Source organism: Lygodium microphyllum, chromosome 6 (assembly GCF_053477565.2).
Source record: "Lygodium microphyllum isolate KBCC chromosome 6, Lygodium_microphyllum_v1.1.10, whole genome shotgun sequence".
Classification (NCBI taxonomy): Eukaryota; Viridiplantae; Streptophyta; class Polypodiopsida; order Schizaeales; family Lygodiaceae; genus Lygodium; species Lygodium microphyllum.
The window spans coordinates 2,812,299-2,834,907 of NC_141140.1; the positions used below are offsets into that span (position 1 = coordinate 2,812,299).

At 42.5% G+C, this 22,609-nt stretch overlaps 1 protein-coding gene across 2 annotated transcripts in view; it reads left to right on the forward strand.

The window, feature by feature from the left end:
• LOC148034237 (regulator of telomere elongation helicase 1 homolog) overlaps window positions 1-22,609 on the forward strand; it is a 169,398-nt gene that overhangs the window by 23,944 nt on the left and 122,845 nt on the right. For both annotated transcript variants that reach the window (XM_087679207.1, XM_087679208.1), the window contains exons 4-13: window positions 20,313-20,394; window positions 20,511-20,661; window positions 20,792-20,954; window positions 21,050-21,226; window positions 21,308-21,432; window positions 21,520-21,571; window positions 21,662-21,806; window positions 21,917-22,071; window positions 22,161-22,252; window positions 22,464-22,568. In XM_087679207.1, coding sequence (XP_087535333.1) covers window positions 20,313-20,394; window positions 20,511-20,661; window positions 20,792-20,954; window positions 21,050-21,226; window positions 21,308-21,432; window positions 21,520-21,571; window positions 21,662-21,806; window positions 21,917-22,071; window positions 22,161-22,252; window positions 22,464-22,568 — 1,247 coding nt within the window. The remainder of the gene's footprint in view (window positions 1-20,312; window positions 20,395-20,510; window positions 20,662-20,791; window positions 20,955-21,049; window positions 21,227-21,307; window positions 21,433-21,519; window positions 21,572-21,661; window positions 21,807-21,916; window positions 22,072-22,160; window positions 22,253-22,463; window positions 22,569-22,609) is intronic.

The following is a 22,609-nucleotide window of genomic DNA, read 5'->3' on the forward strand; positions in this document are numbered from 1 at the left end:
CTATCTCTTTAGAGATAAAGTTGCCATCCTGGTCATTCTTTTTGCCTTTTACATTAGCCTCTAACGTTCTTGTTCCTTTTTAAAATACCTGCAATCAGGCTTTTTATGCCCTTTGTGACCACATTGATAACAAGTTACATCTTGCTGTTTTTCCTTGCTTTTGCTGCAATTTTTGTTTTTATTTGCAACATTATACCTTTTTTTAGGTCTTCCTCTTACATTGTAGATTGATCCACTGTTTTCCCCACTTGCCTTGTGTCTAATCTTCTCATTCAGAATAGAACCACGCACACCATCAAATGTCAAGTTGGGGTTATTGCTCAATGACACAACCAATGCTTTCCATGAATTGGGCAAAGTCATGAGCAAAAAGATAGCCCTAAATTTAGGATCAAAAGTTGACAAACTTGCATCCTGTAACTAACTCAAAATACCAGTGAAAGCATTCAAATGCTCTGAAGCAAGTTTGGACTCATCAAGCTTCAAGTTGACCAACTTTCACATGAGATGTACTTGGTTGACAAGCGTTGTATTCTCATAAGTAGCCTTAAGTTTTTCCCAAACTACATAGGCAATATCAAGTCCCTTTATATCAACCAAGTTGTCATATGTGACAGCCATTTTAATGTAAGTAATGGCCTTTTTATTCATTTTAGCCCAATCCTCATCTGACAAAGCAATAGGCTTATGTTCTTCTAAAGTATCATCACAATCTTTTAGAAAGAGTATACCCTGCATACGATCTTTCCAAAGATAAAAACCATTTTCGTCAAATTTACGAATCTCAAAGAGATTCTTTGTGTCAGATGTAGATGCACTGCCAGCCATTTTCAGCAATACACAACTGCAATAATGGGCTGAATGCTTTCAACCAATAGCAGGGTTTCTAAATTGTAGCAGCAAGTACACACTCTTGTACTTCCAAAGTGTCCAAGAACTAGATGTTTAGCTGCAAATTTCAGTCTCAAGTATTGATTATAGCATGTGCACTAATCAAATCTGATACATTTGCATTAAGGATAGCTCCCACTTTAGTAGTACATCACCAAAATTTCCAAATGCAATGACCCAAATGTTGTATTTACCACTGCTTCATTGCATAATGAGTATTCAGCAATGCATGTACCAAGAGAAACTACCCTATTTCAACATTTGAAGCATCCAAAACTATAAAGACTCCCACTCAGCAGTGAATCTACTGTAGATTTCACTGTCCACTCCCAACACGACTCAAAAATACATCACCAATGTGAAAAGCCCCAAAATTTCTGCAGTGAATTTGCTCCAATTGCATAAATACATCATCTCGAGCATCAAGTGTGGGCTAATGTTACAGGAATTTCATGATTTCTGCAAAAGCCCCAAATTTCGGGGTCCAACAACGATCCAACAGTGCACAATTTCCAAGAAATTGGCTCATCCAAGCAAAAATTTCACTTGCATTTGAGAATCCCTAAAAAAATTCTGAGGCTTGTGCACTCAATGTCTGCAAATTATGGTTCAGAGATCACTGCAATATGTGTTAGGTACCAGATTTGGAAAAAGCCCCAAATTTTAAGACCCAAACTTGCACAGATTTGCACTCTGTGCTTATAGGTGTGAACATCTGATAGAAGGGGGAAAAAACAAGGTGATGAAAAATTAAATGAAAAATGTCGTTGACCTCCTGTCCGTCGATCGTGTAGCTTAGTGCAGCCCGTTCATCGTGTCGCACGCCTGCAGTCCCATTGCGCAGATCGCCCCGTCATGCAGTCTTGCCCCGTCCCGTCGGGTAGGTTGCCCCGTCACGCAATCTTGCCCAGTCCTGTCACGCAGGTCTTCCTTGTCGTCAGTCTACGATTGACGTTTGTTGCACCTACCCACTACTAGTCGCCTGGCCCGACTGTTGACGTTGCAACTAACGTTTGTTACACCTGCCCACGACCAGTCGCGTAGCCCGACTGTCGACGCTGCGACTGACGTTCGTTACACCTGCCCACGACTAGCTGATACATGCTCGTCTACTTCTCAACAACTTGACAGACCGATTGCCTGCTTGCATGAGCCATTAGCTCTGATACTAGTTTGCTGAGTCGAAGCAAAAACAAATCGAGAAAGAGAGCTAAGAGCAGGTACAGTAATCGAGGAGTTCAAGGACTCAGAGCTATACAGTGAACAGTGTTTGCTAAGGATAGAGACTGAGTCGTCAGATGGGTGTGTACCAATGTAAGAATGTATTTATACTTAGGGTGCGGTACACTTACACCCGTTAGGGTGGGTTCACATGTGTGAAGTAATATTTATATGGGAGAGCACGTAAAGGGCGCGTAAAGAGCCTTTACACCCAACACTCAAAGGTCAAAATGCTCCCAAGTTGAAGGCATTCACAAGCCAATCTTTGCAACAAGAGGAGAACAATAACAAGAAGACCAAGCAAGATAAAGCCCAGTAGTGTACCTGAACCATCCCTACCAAAGATTTTTTTCCTGCAAACATTTTGTCTAGAGACGTCAAAGGCAGCTTGGATCAAACTGCAAGCTCCTGACCTAAAGATTTTTTGGCGACAATCTAGAGAAAACCTCCTCCACCCCTTCGCCTCTAGATATTGATATTGTATGAAGATCTTTTGCCCTCCCCTCTTCAACTATAAAAAGAGAGGGAAGGCAACCACTGTATCAAGCAATTTTTATGCTAATAGAAGAGTGCTCTTGTAAATTTGTGTACTTCTCATCACTTAGACGTCACTATCTCTCTCTTCTCATCATTGTCTCTAGACTTCTCTTCACTCTCCCCTTTCACTCCAAACTTCACTTTTCTCTCCTCCATTCAGACTTCCTGTATCTAGCCCCTATCTCCAAACTTTTCTTCTCTCTAGACTTCACTTTCTCTCTCCTCTTTCCTTTAGGCTTCCTACTTTGTCTCTACTTCTATGCATCCTCCACTCCAAACTTCTCTACCTCCCAACTTCTCTCTTCCCTAGACTTCTCTATCTCCAAACTTCTCCTCTTTCCTAGACTTCTCTATCCCCAAACTTCTCTACCTCCGGACTTCACTTCTTCCCAGACATCTGCACCTTGACTTCTCTATCTAACTCTTTGTAGCATTTTTCCTCTTTCTCTAGACTTCCCTTTCCTCCTAGAACTCTCTCCCCTCTTTACTAGACCTTCCTTCCTAGTCCTCTTTGCATCAACAAGCAACGTCCAAGAATTCAGAGGCATATGTATTGATTGCAAAGCGAGCATACTACTATGAGAACCTCCCTATGTCAAAAGTGGTGCAACAATGGAAGCATAGACAAGTGCTGAAATAAACTGATGAATACAAGACAGAAGAGAGAGAAAACAAAAGAACAAAAAAATGCTGCAAAGGAAGAGAACTCAGAGATGTGCTCGGAAAATGGGATCCATATACCAAACACGAGAATGACACATACAACAATGAGTCATTAGCTGCATGGGCACCCTCACAAGCTTCTCTCTCCAACACGAAGACCACCTGAAGAATGATGATAATTGAAAGAGAGAAGGAGAAGTCACTAAATAAATAAGCCCAAAATATACCAAATATGGCAACTGGTCGGCCAACATTTTATGTTGGTAGGCCAACAATAAATGTCTAAATAATCACTAATATGACCACCATAAAATGCCTAAATTACCCAGTAATGTCAAGTATAGCCCAAACTCACACATGAACTACCTAGACTAATGACACCCGCTCTTAGATCATGGATGATCTGATATAATAGACTGATACAATGATAATCATATACAACAAAGAACCACTAGAGCAGAATCATAAATACCCAACTAGTGGATGATCAAGCCACCGCCCTTTGAGTGGTGAAGGATCTCTACCATGGACTTGCAAGCTTTGCCCATACAAGCGAACTAGTGGAGCAAACAAGGTAATCCATTGAGCCGAGCATTTGTATTTCAAATTTAAAATTGATTTTCATTTTTCAAAGTTACTTAAATATTAGAATATGCAAGATCAATTGCCACTTGTTCCATTTTCATATTTATGCATAATTAGGTCCGAGCTCATCTCTTCGATGAGCCAAATTCATAGGACAGTTTTGTCCGAAAGTGACCTTGGAGAAGCAAAGGGAGCTTCGTGATCTTCACATGATGCATTGGGACAGGAAAGTCAGATGTACTTGCAGCAGAGTGGGTTACAGGTGTTGAGCTTATTGGCCCAGAGCATGTTGTGGGATTTGTTTTAGATGGAGAGCTCGCAAATAGGGCAGCAGGTGCTATTATTCATGGATATTATCCGCATATCACAGTTTCATATTGTATGGCTCATTGCTTGAACAACCTACTAAAGGATATTGGTAACCTGCCATGGATTGCACCTGTCATAGAGCATGGAGCTCAAATGGTTAGCTTTCTTTTGAATCACTAGTTTCTTCGCCATCACTTCTCTTTGCGGTTGAAGAAGACACTTTTAAAATACTCTGATACCAGATTTGCCTTTAATTTCTTTATGCTAGGCAAGTTAAGAGAATGCAGTGGTACCTTGAGGCAGTTATTTCTTAGTGATAAGTTTACTTCATCAACATTGGCAGATACTCCTACAAGTATCTTATGCTTGGAGAAAGCAAATAACTTCACTTTTTGGGATGATGTAAATGTCAGAGTGCAACGGTGCGGAAGCGTAGGACTGAGAGAGAGAGAACGCAGAGAGAGAAAGAGACAGTGGAAGATGAAGATCTGTTGTATAAAGTGTGCTGAATACAAAGATATGCAGATATATACACGGGTGCAGTGCGCTGGACTGCGTGTCTCCACCTCGACGATGCAACCTGCTGTTCACCTCGAAGTCCGCTGCAGTCTGCACTGTCTCCTGTCTGAAATCTGCGAACAGAGACGGAATCTGCGCGTGTCACCGGTCTGTAATCTGCGAGCAGAGAAGTGTAGGAGACTGCTGGGGATGTTGGCTATTTATAGCCAGAATCTGACAAAAAACAGGACGCCAGAAAATAGCCTGTCGGCCGCATTAAATGCAGCCGACTGACTGCACTGGTCGGAATGCCACGTGGCAGTCCGACTGTGCAATCTGACTGCCTGTTCGACTGCACACTACACACCTGCCCAGCCTGGCTATGATCTCTAACACCCCCTCTCAGAGCCTGGGCAGGGCAGAAGCCTGAGGGATCTGGAATGTCTCCGAAGTAGAGCTTGGGGAAGTGCCTTCGTAAACTAATCCGCAAGATTGTCCTCCGTCTTGCAGTACTCCACAGTGATGGTCTCATCCAGAAGCTTCTCTTGGATGAAGTGGTACTGGATCTCTATGTGCTTTGTCCGGGCATGAAAAACAGGGTTCCGTGCCAAGGCAATGCAACTCTCATTGTCACATTGCAGCAAAGTAAGACGAGTCTGGGGGCACCCAAGCTTCTCCAATAATCTCCGAAGCCATACAGCCTCACATGTGGTGGAAGACGCGGCCCGATACTCCGCCTCAGTAGACGAAAGGGCTACCGTGGGCTGCTTCTTGCTACTCCATGAAATAACACCTGCACCCAAGGTAAAACAATAACCTGTAGTAGACCTCCTGTGGTCCACATCACCGGCCCAATCCGAGTCGCTCCAACCTGTAAGTACAAGATCTGAACCATCTGTCCTTGCGGGGTAATGAATCCCTAAATCAGACGTCCCCCTCAAATACCGAAGTATCCTCTGAGCAGTCTGCCAATGCACCATCTTAGGTTCACTCATGAACCTTGCCAAGAGCCCAACAGCAAAACATAGATCAACCCTAGTGTTGAGAAGCCAAATGAAGGACCCAATCAACTGACGATAGCGGGAAGCATCCGCGAAAGGAGAAGCTGAATGGGAAGTGGCCTTCCAGTTCGGATCCATAGGAGTAGAAAGGGCCCGACTATCCTCCATCTCAAAAGACACCAAGAGCTCCTGTACATATCTCTGTTGAGAGATGAAGATCCCCATCTGAGACTGATAAATCTCATGGCCAAAAAGAAATGGAGTAGACCCAAGTCCGTCATCTCGAACGTCCGATGTAAAGCTGACTTCGTCTCTTGGACCTGCTGTGCATCATTACCTGTGACAGTCAAATCATCAACATATAAGACAAAAAGCACACAACCATCCTCGGAAGTGTGAACATAAAGCTGCGGATCGGCCTTGGAACGTCGATATTCCAACTGAGACTAGAGGAACGAATCAATCTTCTCGTTTCATGCACGCGGAGCTTGCTTGAGGCCATACAAGGCCTTCTTCAACCTGTAGACTTTCCCATCTGAAGATCCAAAACCAGGAGGCTGCTCAACATAGATCTCCTCCTTCAAATCACCATTGAGGAAGGCCGACTTCACATCCAACTGGTAAACAGGCCATCTCCTATGGCCAGCCAAAGCAAGAACAGCTCTAATGGTCGCCATACGAGCGGTGGGGGCAAAAGTGTCATGACAGTCAATCCATGGGCGCTGTGCAAAACCTTTAGCAACAAGGCGAGCCTTGTGCTTATCCAAAGAACCGTGGCTAAGGTATTTGGTCTTGAAGACCCACTTGATGCCAATCACCTTCTTATTCGGGGGGCGAGGCACAAGTGACCTAGTGCCATTCCTCTCAATAGCCTCCAACTCGGCTTCCATAGCTTTCTTCCATGGTGCGGACTGTAAAGCCTCCTTCACGGAGGTGGGCTCTCGATCCTGTAAAACACGGGTCATCAAACAATAGTTAGAGCAAACAAGCTCCGTAGAATGTGCTTGGTGCCGCCGTGACCGCCGCAGACCATCCTGCGGTTCCCACTCCTCAGGAACCCCCTCGATCCCTGAATCACGGAGTGTGTCACGGGCCCAGCGAGGAGGAGGCTGAACCTCCCCTCGTCTCTCTCCATTAGCAGAAGACTCTGGAATATCCACCGGTGGTAACTCCTCTGAGGTGACCGGTGGTGCAGTATACTCTGTGTCAGAAACAGAATCATAATCAAAAGGCACGGGCTCCAACGGAACTGTAGAAGGAGCCCAACTCTCCCTTGGATCTCCAAGAACGGGATGCTCCTCACCCGTTGAGATAGCCGGAACCTCCACAAACCGCACATCGTGGCTAGTGTACACATCCCGCTTGACGGGATCATATAATCGATAGCCTTGGGACTGGGAGCTGTAGCCAACAAATACTTGTCTTCGGGAAGCTGCTTCAAATTTATCACGGTGAGCCTTGGGAATGTGAACATAGGCATCACACCTAAAGACCCTGAAGTAAGAAACATCTGGCTTTGTCTCGAAATAAGCCTCAAACGGGGTCATCCCTTCAACGGCCGAAGTAGGGGATCAATTAAGGATGTGGACTGCAGTAGCCACAGCATCGGCCCACAGAACCTGAGGGGTCTGTCGGTACTCCATCATGGTGCGCGCCATCTCGATCACACTGCGGTTCTTCCGTTCAAGAATGCCATTTTCTTGAGGAGTGTTGGTATTTGCAAACTTCTGGTGAATTCCTTTATCTGCATAAAACTGAGCAAACTCATTAGAAACAAATTCACCGCCCTTGTCGGATCGCAAGGTCTTCAACTTCCGGCCCGATTGGGTCTCCTCAAAGAGAAGTCAATCCTTGAAGTGTGAGAAAGCTTCTGACTTTAATGCCAAAAAGTAGGCCCATGTCATCCTGTTTTAGTCATCCACGATCAGCATGAAGTACGAGCTCCCACGCAAGGACTCATTCCTCATAGGGCCACATAGATCCGTAGATACAAGCTCCATCGATGAAGTAGACCGTCGCGAAGCTGTGTGGGGAATGGCATCCCTATGCTGCTTCCCCCTAATGCAGGAGACACATGGCTATTGGCTCACCACTATATCCGGCAGCCCTCGAACAAGCTGCCCACTTGACGCCTTCCGAAGATAATCATAGTTCAGGTGACCAAACCGAGCATGCCATAACTCTGACTGTGACTGAGAGGTAAGAAGAAGAGTAGAGAGGGCGGTGGAAGACTTCAGTTTATAAGTGACATTCTCCTCATATCCGGATGAGAGAACCTTCCTCGATCCACGATCAAGGACTCTTACTGTAGTACTGTCAAACTCCACCAAAAGGCCAAGGGAGCAAATTTTATGAACTGAAAGGAGATGATACCCTAAGCTTGGTACATGCAAAACCTCTGAGGTATGGGTACCACCGCGTCCATCGGGAATAAGCTGCATCTTATCCCGACCTACAATAGATACTGAAGAGCTGTCTCCAATGAGAATCTGCCCACGCGAGGGTTGCAACTGAGCAACACCATCTGATGAAGGAGTCATGTGCCGTGAGGCACCACTATCAACGATCCACTCTCGAGCTTGGGGAGCCGTCATCGCAGCATCAGAAGCATTCGGTGAAGCATCCTCAATGACAGCTAGATGAAGAAATGCAGCTGATGAGGGTGCAGCAACTGCTCCAGAATCCTTTGTGTCCTTGTTGGTGTCCTTCTTGTCTTTGTCAGGGCAATCCTTCTTCCAATGGCCAGTCTTTCCGCAAATATGGCATGTGGAGTCTTTGTCCTTGTCCTTCTTGGACTTGTTATCCCCCTTTTTCTTCTTTTGGTCCTTCCTCTTCTTCTGAGAGGCTTGACCTGTCAGTGCCTCCGACTTGGAAGCATTCTGTCCCTTTAGCTATTCCTCTTGGTCCAAGACCATAGGAACCAACTCTTTCCAACGAAGAGTAGACTCTCGCCTCGAAGCAATAAGGGCAGAGTAAAATGTACCGAATCGTGGCGGCAACTGGGACAAAAGTGTGATCGCCATGTCTTCGGAGGAAATCGGCTTCCTCGCATTCTGAACCTGCATCTGAAGCTGCCTTAGCTTGTTAATATGCTCCCGCAGCGAAGAAGACTTGTTTACGGACAAGGTCCGCATCTGTACCTCCAAAGAAACCCGCTTCATAAGGGTCATCCGATTGTACATCTGATCAAGCTCCAGCCATATCTCCGGAGCCACCATCAAGTGCTCGATGTGAGCGATCACGGCTGTAGTACATGATAGAAAGAGAAAGGAACGAATCCTGACATTCAGTTTGTCCCAATGAGACTGAGCCTTGGCCAACTTCGCACGAGCATCGGAAGAGAGTTTGGACTCATCTCTTACCGAGGGCCGATCAATCTCCTGTACCAGCTCCGCCAAATCATAGGACTCAAGGATGGCCCATATCATGACGCGCCAAATGCGGTAGTTGTCGCCGTCGAGCTTCTGATCTGCAGGAAGAGCCGGTAAGACAGGTACCTTCCGGTCCATAATCGACTGGAACTCCAAGTCAATCTCTGTAGACATCTTCACCTGTAATGCCTTCACAAACTCAAAAGCAGCTCCCTCTGACTGGGAAAACTCAGCCTGCTAAGTCTCTTCCGCGTCCTGAATCTTCTTCACCCGTCGGAGGCGATGAAAAAGCAAAACCTGCACTTGTAGGCTGAAAACTCAAACTTCCTCCGCGTCAAACAGCAGTAAAGAGCAGCAAATCCACCACCTGGACTCCTTTCCTGCGCGCCCACACTCGTTTCAGCCTTGTTCCAAGGTGCAACCCTCCTGTCTGCCCTTAAACGCAAAAAACACAAATTTGTGTCGCGATGGAAACTCCTCTTCAGGTTGATTCTGCGCTCAGTCAGCCCTCTAACACTGCTCTGATACCATGTCAGAGTGCAGCGGTGCGGAAGCGTAGGACTGAGAGAGAGAGAACGTAGAGAGAGAAGAGAGAGAAAGAGATAGTGGAAGATGAAGATCTGCTATATAAAGTGTGTTGAATACAAAGATATGTAGATATATACACGGGCGCAGTGCGCTGGACTGCGTGTCTCCACCTCGACGATGCAACCTGCTGTTCACCTCGAAGTCTGCTGCAGTCTGCACTGTCTCCTGTCTGAAATCTGCGAACAGAGACGGAATCTGCGCGTCACCGGTCTGTAATCTGCGAGCAGAGAAGTGTAGGAGACTGCTGGGGATGTCGGCTATTTATAGCCAGAATCTGACAAAAAACAGAGCGCCAGAAAATAGCCTGTCGGCTGCATTAAATGCAGCCGAATGACTGCACTGGTCGGATTGCCTGTCCGACTGCACACTGCACACCTGCCCAGCCTGGCTATGATCTCTAATAGTAAAGCGGATAGATGCTATGGTATCACCTATTGTACATTTATTGAGGGTTATGGATGCTATGCAACCTTGCATTGGGAAGTTATATGAGGCTATGGATAGGCTAAATGAAAAGTTGTAGGAGTTGGCACCAAATGATGAGGCGTATGAGGAGATACACCATTTAGTTGTGACGAGGTGGAACTCCTATAGCTCAACCATGCATGCAGTTGCATTTGTTGTGGGTCCTGAGTTTCAAGGCAAGGTCAAGAGAATGACACTGAGGTTATGGATGCATGGAGATCTATATTGTCTCGTCTAGTGCCTGATCATGGTACTAGACGAAAGATCAGAGATCAGCTTTCATGTTATAGGACCTTTCGAGGTTCTTTTGGTTGTGGGGATGCACAAGAGGATCGCTGTAAGATTGGGGCAGCTTTGTGGTGGGAGGACTATGGTTCGGATGGTCCTGAGTTGCAACAACTAGCCATCCATATTTTGAGTGAGTCAGTTAGCTGCTCTTGTTTGGAGCAATTGTGGAGTACATGTGCTCACATTGCTTCAAAGAGGAGGAATCGTCTTGGTGTGGAGAGGGCAAACGATCTAGTATTCGTTAGTGCTAATTTGAGGATGTTGTGTAACAGCATGACAACAAAGCTTGATCCATTCACAGAGTGGGAGATGCAGCAAGAAGAGGAGACACATGTTGATGTTGAGGGAGATGCAGCAATTCATGGTACACATGATGATGAGGCTGGCAGTTCAAGAGTGGCTAGAGCAGCCTCAGATCATGATCATGATCTTTGATTTAGTTTACTTATCATGAGTCTCGTGATACATGACACATTTACATTATATATGATATTATGGCAATGAAAACTCAAAATCTGCACCAAAAGGCTAAAAACACAGCCTTTTCTCCTTCATGAATAGCAAAAACCTACAAAGAACAGCAACTTCACTCCTTTCCTGTGTTTCACCTAATCACCTTAGCCTTGTGTTGATGCGCAGCCCTCTCGCTCGCCCTCAAATGTGGAAAATACAAACTTTTGTCGTGTTGAAATCTCTTGTTCGGGTCTGTCCACAATCAATCAGCCCTTCAAGGTTGCTATGATACCATGTCAAATTGCAATGAATGTGGAAGTGTGTGACTGGATAGAAAGAAAATGAACACGGAGAGAAGAAGAGAGAGAAGAGACAATAGAATGCAGAAATCTGTAGTGAATAAATTCTGAAATGAAGAAGGCAGATATGTACACGGGGTGTTGAATGTATCTTTGTGAGGCTATCTCTCTTCCAGTTGAAAAACCAAAGTGGGAAGTGACCGGAACAAGCTAGCCTATAAATAGGCCAAAAAATGGGGGAAAAATTGATCAGGTTGGCGAGTTAAAAATTGGCCAATTGTTGCAAAATACAATTGTAAAAATAAGATAATCACAATAAATGCTGCATAGAAAATCTGACTTCCACGTTCCATTCTACACAAACATGTTTGACCTGCTGGGCAACTCAGAAACGCTGAAATTGATGTGGCAACTGCATAGAACTATTGGACTTGTAAACAAGAAATGCATAAGTGTGCTTAAGAGTACGTGCTATACAACGGTAAATTGCCAATGCTTGTCCAAGGAATGAATAAATCTCTAGTAAACCATTCTTGGTTGTTGCAACTTTACCTAGAAGCCTTTCAGCTGGAACTGACTTTAGATCGAGCTTAGTTAGGCTCAACAGAGCCTAGAAGGTCGAGAGCATTGCCTAATAACCAAGGGGAAGGTAGTAATTTCACTCCTCTAGTGATGGACAGCTCTAGTATATAGTAGATCTTGGGTGTATTCAGCATGCATCCAAGGTATTGTTTGTTGACAATATGTTTGCTAGGAGGTCACTTTTTAGTGTACTACTCACTATACTTGGTATGTAGATGGGTATGGTTTTCATTGCAACTTTGAAACTATACATTTACATCAGTGTATGATCATTAAAGTACGGTCATAAGATTATGATCATTAGAGATTGATTATCAGTTGCTGGTTTTTAATGTATGATCAATTAGTTTTCAATGGTATTCAGCTCTGTTTTATGGACAGCAGCATGTGAAGTAATGCCATTGATAGTTCTACCATGGTTAATGCATTTCTATGGTTGTTTGGTTAGAACACTTTTGAGATAAAGTTAATGGATACATCCACAATAGTTTTGACAACAATTAGAGTTTGTTTTTGGTTAGCTAAGACTTAGTTATGTGGGCTGGAAATTTAGCATGAGTTGGGCAATAGCATAGTAGAACAACAACAGTCAATGTTCTTTGACTATGATGCCTATGCTTTTTCTAGTTCAGTATTAGTTTGCTTTTTGTTGGGGTATAAAGGCCCTTTTATTCACCTCTTTCGTGTATTATTTAATTGTACATGTGAGTGCACCCTTACGTGCCCCAAGTATAAATACATTTTATTATGTGTACCAACACATTGTTGATACATCCAAATTGTATCGTTCTCTCTCTCTCTCTCTCTCTATGTCACTCTCACTCACTTGCTCACTCCTCTAGCTGCAACACTCTCAACAATCGGTAGTAAAGCGGAGGTTGTGCGCGCTTCGTGAGACGACATGCATTAGTCGCCTGTTGCAAGACTGATAGGTGATAGTTGCAATTAATAGGTCGTTGTGCAGAAGGCGTGTGCAACATAGGCCATGTTGAAGTCCAATCGAGCGATCAACGGGTGGGCGCCAGCACACCTTTAAATTAGAAATTTCTTTAATTTTTCTCATCCCCTTTCTCTGACAGGGGTTTGCATGTGGAAGCACAAGTCTCAAACTTGTGCAAATTTTAGTTGGAAAAATTGGGGCTTTTCCCAAAATTGATCTTGTATATGCTTGGCAGTGACATTTGTGTGAGAAATTGCAGACATTGTGTGTGTTGACTTAAGTTAAATTGGGGATTCTGCCAAATTTGTGGGAATTTTGGTCATTCAAGTAAAATTTCTTGACATTGGACTTGAAAAAAATGAGGCTTTTCATGTATTGATGAAATTTTGCTCAGTTGGGTCAGATTGGCTGACATTTATGCATTGTTGGATTTGGAATTTTGGGATTTTGTGCAGAATTTGGTAAATTTCTGTAGTATTTCTCGTGTGGTGGCTAGTTTATGTAAAAACAGCAGATATTTATTCTATTTGGGCAAGAACAACAGTGTATTTGGTGGTTTAGCTTATGCTCTTGTAGTTTAGTGCATTTTCTCTTGTGTTCGTGATAAAAATGGTTGCAACTTCTTCTAGTTTTGACATGAAAAGTTTGATGGTCAAGGCTTTGACCTTTGGAAAGACCTTATGTAGGGCATATTTTTCTTAAAGGATCATGAGGATGCTTTGCAAGAATATAAACCCGCACAAATGTTTGATGCAGATTGGGCCAGAGTCAACAAAAAGGCTATGGCTTATATAAAGATGGGTGTCACTAATGACATTTTGATAGACATTAAGGACTTAGATATTGGTTATGCATTATGGAAGAAGTTGAAAACTACCTATGTCACCACACCTATTAATCAAGTGCATTTAATGTGCAAGTTGGTGAATATGTGACTAGACGGGTCCAATCTTGTAGTTGAGCACTTGAGTGTATTTATTGGCATTTTAAATCAGCTCAAGAATGCCAATTTGGATTTTGATGATAAGTTGAGGGCAATTTTTTTGATCATGACACTACCTGATTCTTGGGAGACGTTGGTAGTTTCTCTCAGTAATAATGCCAATCTCTCATATGATGGTGTGGGAGGTTTAATCTTGAATTAAAAAATTAGACGTAAGTCTAGTGGAGAAGGCAACAACTCAGCTTATAATGTTAGAGGCAGGGTTGAAAAGAAAAATGCAAATGCTAACAGAGAAACAGAAGGAAGAGGAAAGGAAAGGAAAAGAGTGATATTACTTGCTATCAGTGTGGTTGGAAGGGCCATAAGAAACCTGGTTGCATGTACTACAAGAACAAGAGAGAAAGAAGAATGCAAGAGACAAAAAGAAGAAAGAGGATAAGAGAGATGTATTTCAGGCAGTCAAAGGCAAGGAAAAGGCCAATGTGGCCTCCAGTGTAGTCATAGAGGAGCTCTTGGATGCAGAGGCTGATGTATTATGTGCAGTTGATTGTGATGCCCTTGTATATCACATGCAGGATATGCAGATTAGCAAGGTTGATGTGATTGATGCACTTTTGTCAGTTGATGATGGTGTAACTCAGACTTGGATCGTAGACTCTAGTGTCTCTTTCCATGTAACTCCTTGCTTGGAGTGTTTTGCTATGTTCAATGCAAGTAGTTATGGAAAAGTATACCTTGGAAATAACTATGCTTGCAACTTTGATGGGATTGGCATTGTACACTTGTCTTTGGATAGTGGGCAAGAGCTTGTGTTGAAAGATATCAGATATGTGCCTTGCATCAAGAAGAGTTTATTATCTATTGGTCAGCTTGACTTGCATGGTTACACTACACTGTTTGGTGGTAGTTTGTGAAAATTGAAAAAGGGTTCTATGCTGATTGCAAAAGGAACCAAGAAGGGCACTTTGTATTGTCAGCCTTGTAAAGCTTTGAATGGCAAGTTTCTTGCAGTTGCGGAAATTGGCTGTCATTTGGAGTTGTGGCACAAGAGATTAGGCCATATGAGCTAGAAAGGACTTGATGTCCTTGCCTCTTTGAAGAGGGTTGATGGAAAAGGCTCTAAACTTGATTTTTGTAATGATTGTTAGTTTGGAAAGCAAATGAAAAATTCCTTTTAATCTGGTGTCTCCCGTAAGTCCAATGTCTTGGACTTAGTGCATTCTGATGTATGTAGAATGCCAGTGAAATCGTTGGGTGCTGGTGTATATTTTCTCTCTTTTATTGATGATTGTTCTAGGAAGATTTGGGTTTATTTGTTGAAAAAAAAAAAGGTGAAGTGTTTGTTTATAAAACTTATCATGCATTTGGGACCACTCAGACAGGTAGAAAGCTGAAATACTTGAGAATTGATAATGGGGGTGAGTTCACATCTATTGAATTTAAGTCATTTTGTGACTTGCATAGAATCAAGAGGGAGCTTACAGCTCCTTACAGCCCTTCTTTAAATGGGGTGGCTGAAATATACAATAGGACTTTGTATGAAAGAGTGCGATGCATGTTGTCCATTGCCAATCTCCCTCTTGAATTTTGGGGAGAGGCACTTAAAATCGCGGTTCATATTTGCAACCGCTCTTTAAACATGTTCTTCCAAGAAAATTGTTCGCAGCTGTAATGTTGTGTTTAATGAGGCAAAGTTGTTGAAAAGTACTTTAGCCTCTGATGAAGACATGAAAAAGGTCAAATTTCAGAATTTGCAGCCACCTATTATTTCAATTGATGAGTCTCATGATGTTGTACCACAGGCTGAAACTGATGATCAGCCTGTTATTTTTGAGCTAGATGATGATGGACAACAAATAGAAGCACAAGGAGGTCATGGATATCAAGATAGACTTGCTGATTATGAAAATGCAGGTGCTGATAATGAAAATGAAGGTGTTGTACAGCATGAACGGTATGTTGAAAATGGCTTACAACAGCCAATAAATGTTGAAAATAACATACCTCCAGATGTAGATCTAATTCTTGAAAATGTAGATCATTGGGTACATAGGTATACACGCTTAAGAAGACGGCCACATAGGTATGACCTCTCGTTGCACTATGTGATGCTTACAGATGAGGGTGAACCTCTTACATATAAAGAGGCCAAGTCATGCAAATTCAGTGGTAAGTGGGAGCTAACTATGCACGAACAGATTAAATCTCTATATGTTAATGATACTTGGGATCTTGTGTCGTTGCCCAAAGGAAGAAAGCCTCTTCCAAACAAATGGGTTTACAAAGTAAAGACAGTTGATGGGAAATCCAAGTACAAAGCAAGATTGGTTTCCAAAGGGTATGCATAGAAGGAAGGGGTTGACTTCCAAGAGGTCTTCTCACGTGTTGTGAAGATGACCACTCTACGTGTGCTTTTTGCTCTCGTTGCTGTATTGGACTTAAGAGCTGTACCAAATGGATGCGAAAACAACTTTTCTGCATGGTGACATTGATGAGGAAATCTACATGAAACAGCTCAAGGGCTTTGTAGTTCTTGGAAAAGAGTAGTTGGTGTGTAAACTAAAATGGAACTTGTATGGGCTGAAGCAAACACCATGGCAGTGGTACAAAAAGTTTAACACTTTTATTCTCTCTCATGGGTTTACACGCAGCCATGTAGATTATTGTTTGTACATGAAAAAGGATATAGATATCAGTCCCATCATACTTGTTTTGTATGTGGATGATATGTTGCTAGCTAGAAAAAGAAAGACTAGCTTGGATGCTCTCAAAGATCAGTTGAAATCAACTTTCTCCATGAAAGATTTGGGGAATGTAGAGCATATATTGGGCATGAGGATTCGCAGGGATAGAACATAAAAATTGCTGTTCTTATCTCAAGAAAAGTACATTGAAAAGGTATTGGATAAATTTAAAATGGCTGAAGCTAAGCCTTTTGGGGTGCCCTTACCTCCATATCTTAAGCTTAGTAAAGCCAATAACCCAAAAGATGATGTGGAAGCCAATGCTACGAAGGGAGTCCTTATGCATCAGCTTGTGGCTCTCTTATGTACGCTATGGTTGCTACTTGTCTAGACATTGCTCATGCAGTGGGAGTTGTCAGTAGGTTTATGTCAAATCCTGGCCAAAAACATTGGGAGGCTTCAAGTGTATTCTTTGATACCTAAAGGGTACACAAAAAAAGTGTATTTGTTATGGGTAGGGTGCACTTAGTTTGCAGGGTTATTGTGATGCAGATATGGCAGGTGACTTGAACACTCGCAGGTCCACTAGCGGGTATGTCTTTACAATTATTGGTGGGGCAGTTTCTTTGTGCTCCAGGTTGCAAAACATTGTAGCACTGAGTACTACTGAAGCTGAATATATATGAGCTAGTGAAGCTTCTAAGGAAGCTATATGGTTTAGCAGACTTGTAGAGGATCTCGGCATGTCTGTGAGTACTCTAGTGTTGGGATAAGATAGCCGGAGTGCTGTGTACCTGGATAAGAATGCCATGTATTATTCACACACAAAGCATATGTATGTGTGATATCACTTTATCAGACAGATTTTGGAAGACGGTCTAATCACATTAATCAAGATCAAAACATAAGATAACCTTGCAGATGTTCACACTAAAAGTCTAAGCAAGGCTCAGTATGAGCATTGCATTCGACTAGTGGGAGTTGGTCAAAGGTTCACTTCGGACCTTTAAGTGGGAGGTTGTTAGGGTGTAAAGGCTCTTTTATTCACCTTCGTCGTGTATTATTTAATGTTACATGTGAATGCAACCTTATGTGCCCTAAGTATAAATACATTTTATTCTTTGTGTACCAACACATTGTAGTACATCCAAATCATATAATACTCTCTCTCTTTCTATCTGTCACTCTCACTCATCTACTCACTCCAGCTGCAGCACACTCTCAACCGCTTTTGTCACCTAGCAGTGCAATGGAGGATGATTACAAGGATTTCAAAGGGGAGGTATGTCATGAGGATGCGTATTTTTAATGCTTGGCATTATTAAGTTGTGCACATGTGAATTGCTAGTCAATTAAGTGATAGTGAGACTTTAGTAACCTCAGTGATCAGTGGGTGACCTTGGTAGTGCAATCAAGGAGAATTGCAAGTTTGCTTTTGTCACTTGCTAGCGCAGCGGAGGACGATTGCAAGGATTTCAAGGAGGAAGTATGTCACAAGGACCCGTATTTTCAATGCTTAGCTTTGGCATTATTAAGTTGTGCACATGTGGGGTGCACATGTGAAATGCGAGTCAATTAAGCAATAATGAGACTTGAGGAACCTTGGTGATTAGTGGGTGACATTGGCCAAGTATAGTTATATGTTAGGGTGTACAAAAGAAAACAGTTAGTGTATGGCCACGATTGAAAAACAAAGAACTCAAATACAAATGCAAAAATTCAAAACGTAAAACCCAAAACGCAAACACAAACACAAACACAAACACAAACAAAGAGGAAATATAACTTAGAAGGGAATGAATGAATGTTGTAAATGAAGGAAAGCGTGCACAAGATGCTCAAGGGCAGAGTCGTCCAACGGTCGATGGCTCTCGCAGGAGTGGACTGAGGTAGTAGTTGGAGTGTACATCCATTGGAGATGGATTCTGGGTGCTATAACGATCAGTCGGAGTTGAGATGATGCAGAAACTGAAAGGGCAGCAGGCTGGAAACCAAAATGTAGTAGTCTATGGGGCTGTAACTAGTAAACACAGCAGTGTATTGCATGAAAGAGTGAGCCGCTGGTCACATGCAACAGTGAGAGGCTGGGAGACAGCTGAAGAAGGTGAATCTGATGTAGATTGAGCCTGCAGTGCAGAAAATGCAAGTTGTTGTATGATTATTGGGAAGAGGCTGGACAGCAGGGCAGCAACAGTGAATAGGGCACCACAGGCTGGTGACCTCTTCATTCAATTCTTTTTGCCTATGGACAAGGCATCCAAGTTTTTGGGTCCTTGAGCATTACAATGCCAATGTGTTTTGCTTGAGCTCTAGTCATGAATTCTAAAGGAATTGTGGTGTGGCCTTCTCATTGAGTGTTTTGACACTAAAGAGTCTGAGTGGCACTAAGCTAGTGGAGGTTTTTTGCCTTGGGTAATTAGCATACATGTGTGGTAGCACATTTTGGACATCTCAAATCTGCCTTATCTTTATTTGCTTGTTTTCTTTCTAGACATCTAGATTATATATGTCTAAGGTGGCCACATAACTAGCAAGTCAATAATTCTTGCAATGGGTTTTCTCCCATGCCTTGGCCCCATCCCTTACCTAAAGCCATGAATGGAATTGATAAAAAATCCATTAGGATAGAATATCCCTCTTGAGCATAAGTGACATATGGATTTATGTATAGTTCCTCTTCAATTGGTTCTTCCACAAAGTGTATTGGTACATCACTCGATGGATGTGTGACTATGTCTATGAGGTCTTGGTTTTCTTGTCAAGTTGATGTCAACCCTAGGAGCTATGGGTCATTTGTCATTAAGTGTATTGAGATATTGGCAATCACACTCAGCTTAGCCTCTTTGTATGGAGTAGTGTGGGATCAAGATACAAAATCCCATATGCACAATGGTGGAAAGTGCAGCCTAGTCTATTCCTATAATGTGGCAGCAATCGTGATGGGTTGGATAGCCATTGGAGGGAGAGCTGATGGTTGAAACTTGCAAGACAAGGGATGAGGCTGAGTGGTGGGCAGCTTGTCTATTTATAGACAAGTGGATCCTCCTAAATTAGGGTTTGGCTTATGGGACATAGATACTCTCTAGTATTGCACACTATTTAATGAAACTTTTGGTAATTTATATGTTTTGGGGCTGTTTTAAAGAGCTAATTAGTTTATATTTTTGGCTCAACAAGCTGTACAAAGTTATGTTGGATAGGTACGAAGTTTCTCTGTTAGGGTAAAGTGTTTGTGTGAAGGGATATGTACTTTTCCAGTATTGCAAAAGTACATATGCAAGATGTGTTTAATACAACATGACAAGACTTCCCCTCATACATCAGTGGCACCACCAAGCTGGGAAAAATGCCATCAACTGCCAATCTGCAGCTGGAGCATTCCTGTTTGTCACTGGTGTGGCTCATTCATACCTGACCTGAGCTTTCCTCACTTGTGGCCGTCCTCAGGTCGTTCATGGAGAGATCTCTATTTGCTCATTAGTGTGCTGGTTTGTGGGTTCTTTGGTATCTTCATGCATTACTCATGGGATTGTGTATGGAGAAGGGGTCACATTGACAAGTTGTTTGGATTGAGATTGAGCATGAGATGTTGATACCTGTAGTATACTTCAAGATTTTGCTTCTCTCTTGGTTCAGGTGCTCTTTCTTTTGTGGTCGAGAAGATTGCTTTGTGGAGATAGACTTTCCATAGCAGTTCATTTCTGTGTCAGCTCACATGTTTGTCCTTCTGTATTAGGGCATTATTTTCAGTTCATCTTGCCCTTTTCCTTCAATCTTTGAACTTTGTCAATATCTTAGAATAAACTATGTAATAAATGAATGACTTCTATCTTAGGATGAAATCACAATTTCCTTAGCTTTTCAGATTTCAGTGTAGGGTTTTATGATCTAGTGTTTGAGCCTTTAGATTGGATGCTTTACAGATTATAAGCAAGCATATCCCATTTCTACCCATTGCCTTAGATACCTTACATGTGTATCACATTTTTCACAGGCTACATAAATGCTCACCCTGATCTTGGTGTGGAGCCAATTGATATAGAAGACTTGCTCAGCATTGGCAGGACACAAGGACCGTATGTACTTACTTGGCCTCATGCCCTTTCTGAGACATCTTGTATCCTTTCCCCTTTCTGTTTCCAGGAGAAATGTCTTTGATGAGGCTTTGTGGTTCTGGCTTGATGAACTTCAGGTGTCCTTATTACCTCTCACGTGAGCTCCATAATTCAGCTGATATAATATTTGCGCCTTATAATTACCTGATTGAGAAGGAAAATAGACGTTCACTGACAGGCCTTCATTGGGAGAATGCAGTGCTCATATTTGATGAAGCTCACAATCTGGTGAGCCCCTTAGTTTCTTGTCTTCCAATATGTTCAACCAATTTTATCAAGTGAACTTTTAGTGTTTTATGCTCAGTCTCTCGTGTCATTGTTCTCTCTATTGCTCATGTTTGTTGCTTTCTAACTGCAGGAGAACATTTGTGCAGATGCTGCATCATTTGACTTGTCTGCTGCACATCTGGCTGCATGTATAGCAGAAGCTAAGCAGTGTGTGGACCTTGCTTTAGCTCATAGATCAAGGGACAATTCAGCTGACACTTCAGTGGACCCAGAAAACTTCGCTATACTTAAGGGTAATGCAGGCAGGGCATTGCTGCATGCATGTTAGTTCTTTTAATCATCAGGTTTCTTGGCTCTTCAAATTTTGAGTCTCCAAAGGATTTTGCAGCACTCTTGCTTGAACTGGATAAAAGAATCAATGATGTACCTTTTACAGTGGAGGGATCTGGGTTTACTAGACCTGGACCTTATATATATGAGTTTCTTGCTGAAATGAAGATAACTCAAGAGACTGTCACAATGTTACTTGATACCATTGATCATGCTACAAACCTTCTTGAAGATGGTACACACACTGTCTTTACTTGTCAACTCACTAACGTAGTACTAAACTAAAAGTGCAATCTTGAAATGCTTTTTTCAAAAGAGGCCAACATGGAGTCTCTTAAGGTACACAAGAGATCTGGTAATGGGCACCGACTTCAGGCACTAAGGGATGCTTTGAGGCAAATATTTCAGGGTGCAGATAAGTCACATGCAACTTGCTATCGGGTTCGTGAGGAGATTTCTAGTGTCTGCTTAGCACACTAGTATTTTGGTGGTTTGAGTTTACTAAGATGTGTGCTTGTTTCGTTGCAGTTTCACATTCATGAGCCATACAGCCAGGACACAGACAAAGGTGCTAGGAAAGGTCTTGTTCAATCTCTTCTAGTTTGAGAATATTCCTTGAAGTTGTTTTGGGTGGTGGTCAGATAATTATTTTAAGAAACAACTGTGACAGGACCTAAAAGTCATCGTGTGCTTAGCTGGTGGTGTTTCAATCCTGGTCTTGCCATGAAGGAGTTTTCAAAGTTGGATGTTCGATCGGTCATATTGACATCTGGCACTTTGGCTCCTCTCGATTCATTTGCATTTGAACTCAAGCTGTATGATTTCTATGATGTAGTAAACTCTTTTGTTTGTGCAATTAATTCTGCAATCATTAAAGTGTGGCTGTTACGATGGTAGCATATTTGTAATGATCAGAAATCAACAGGCCCTTTGAAGTGCGTTTGGAAAATCCACATGTCATAGGTGCAGACCAAATATGGGTTGGGGTGCTGACCTCAGGCCCATCTGGACGAACTTTAAATTCCTCATATCGTACGCGAGATTCCATGGAATACAAGATTGAGCTTGGAAACACAATCGGTAAAGTCTGTAAAGGTTTATGTTCATAGCAACTATGTTATGCCAGTCTATACTTGACATTGCATCCCTAATATTAACTGTGTTTGCAGTAAATTTTGCTCGTATTGTCCCTGATGGCCTTTTAGTCTTCTTTCCATCATATTACTTGCTGAATCAGTGCATTGAAGCTTGGCAAACATTGGTAACTGCTTTGATTTTTTTGGAGCAACAGATTTGTTTTGTGCTCTTACTAAGATCAAACATCATATAAAACATTGATGCCTAAGGCGAGAAAAGTCAGATTTAATGTTTGCTTGAGCTGATACCTGTTTAGTGGAGCTGTTTACACGACATGAAATGTGATAGTCACTAAATCCATCAATGCTTGAACATTTGTTGAAAAGAGAATATAGACTGCAGGAGCAGCCAATGTCAGTACTGTATGGGAGCGTATCTGCAAACACAAACAGCCTGTTGTGGAGCCCAGAGAATCATCCCTTTTTAATCATGCAAATGAGGTGCTTGATCATTTGTTGCTGTTTTCTAAACAGTTATTTGG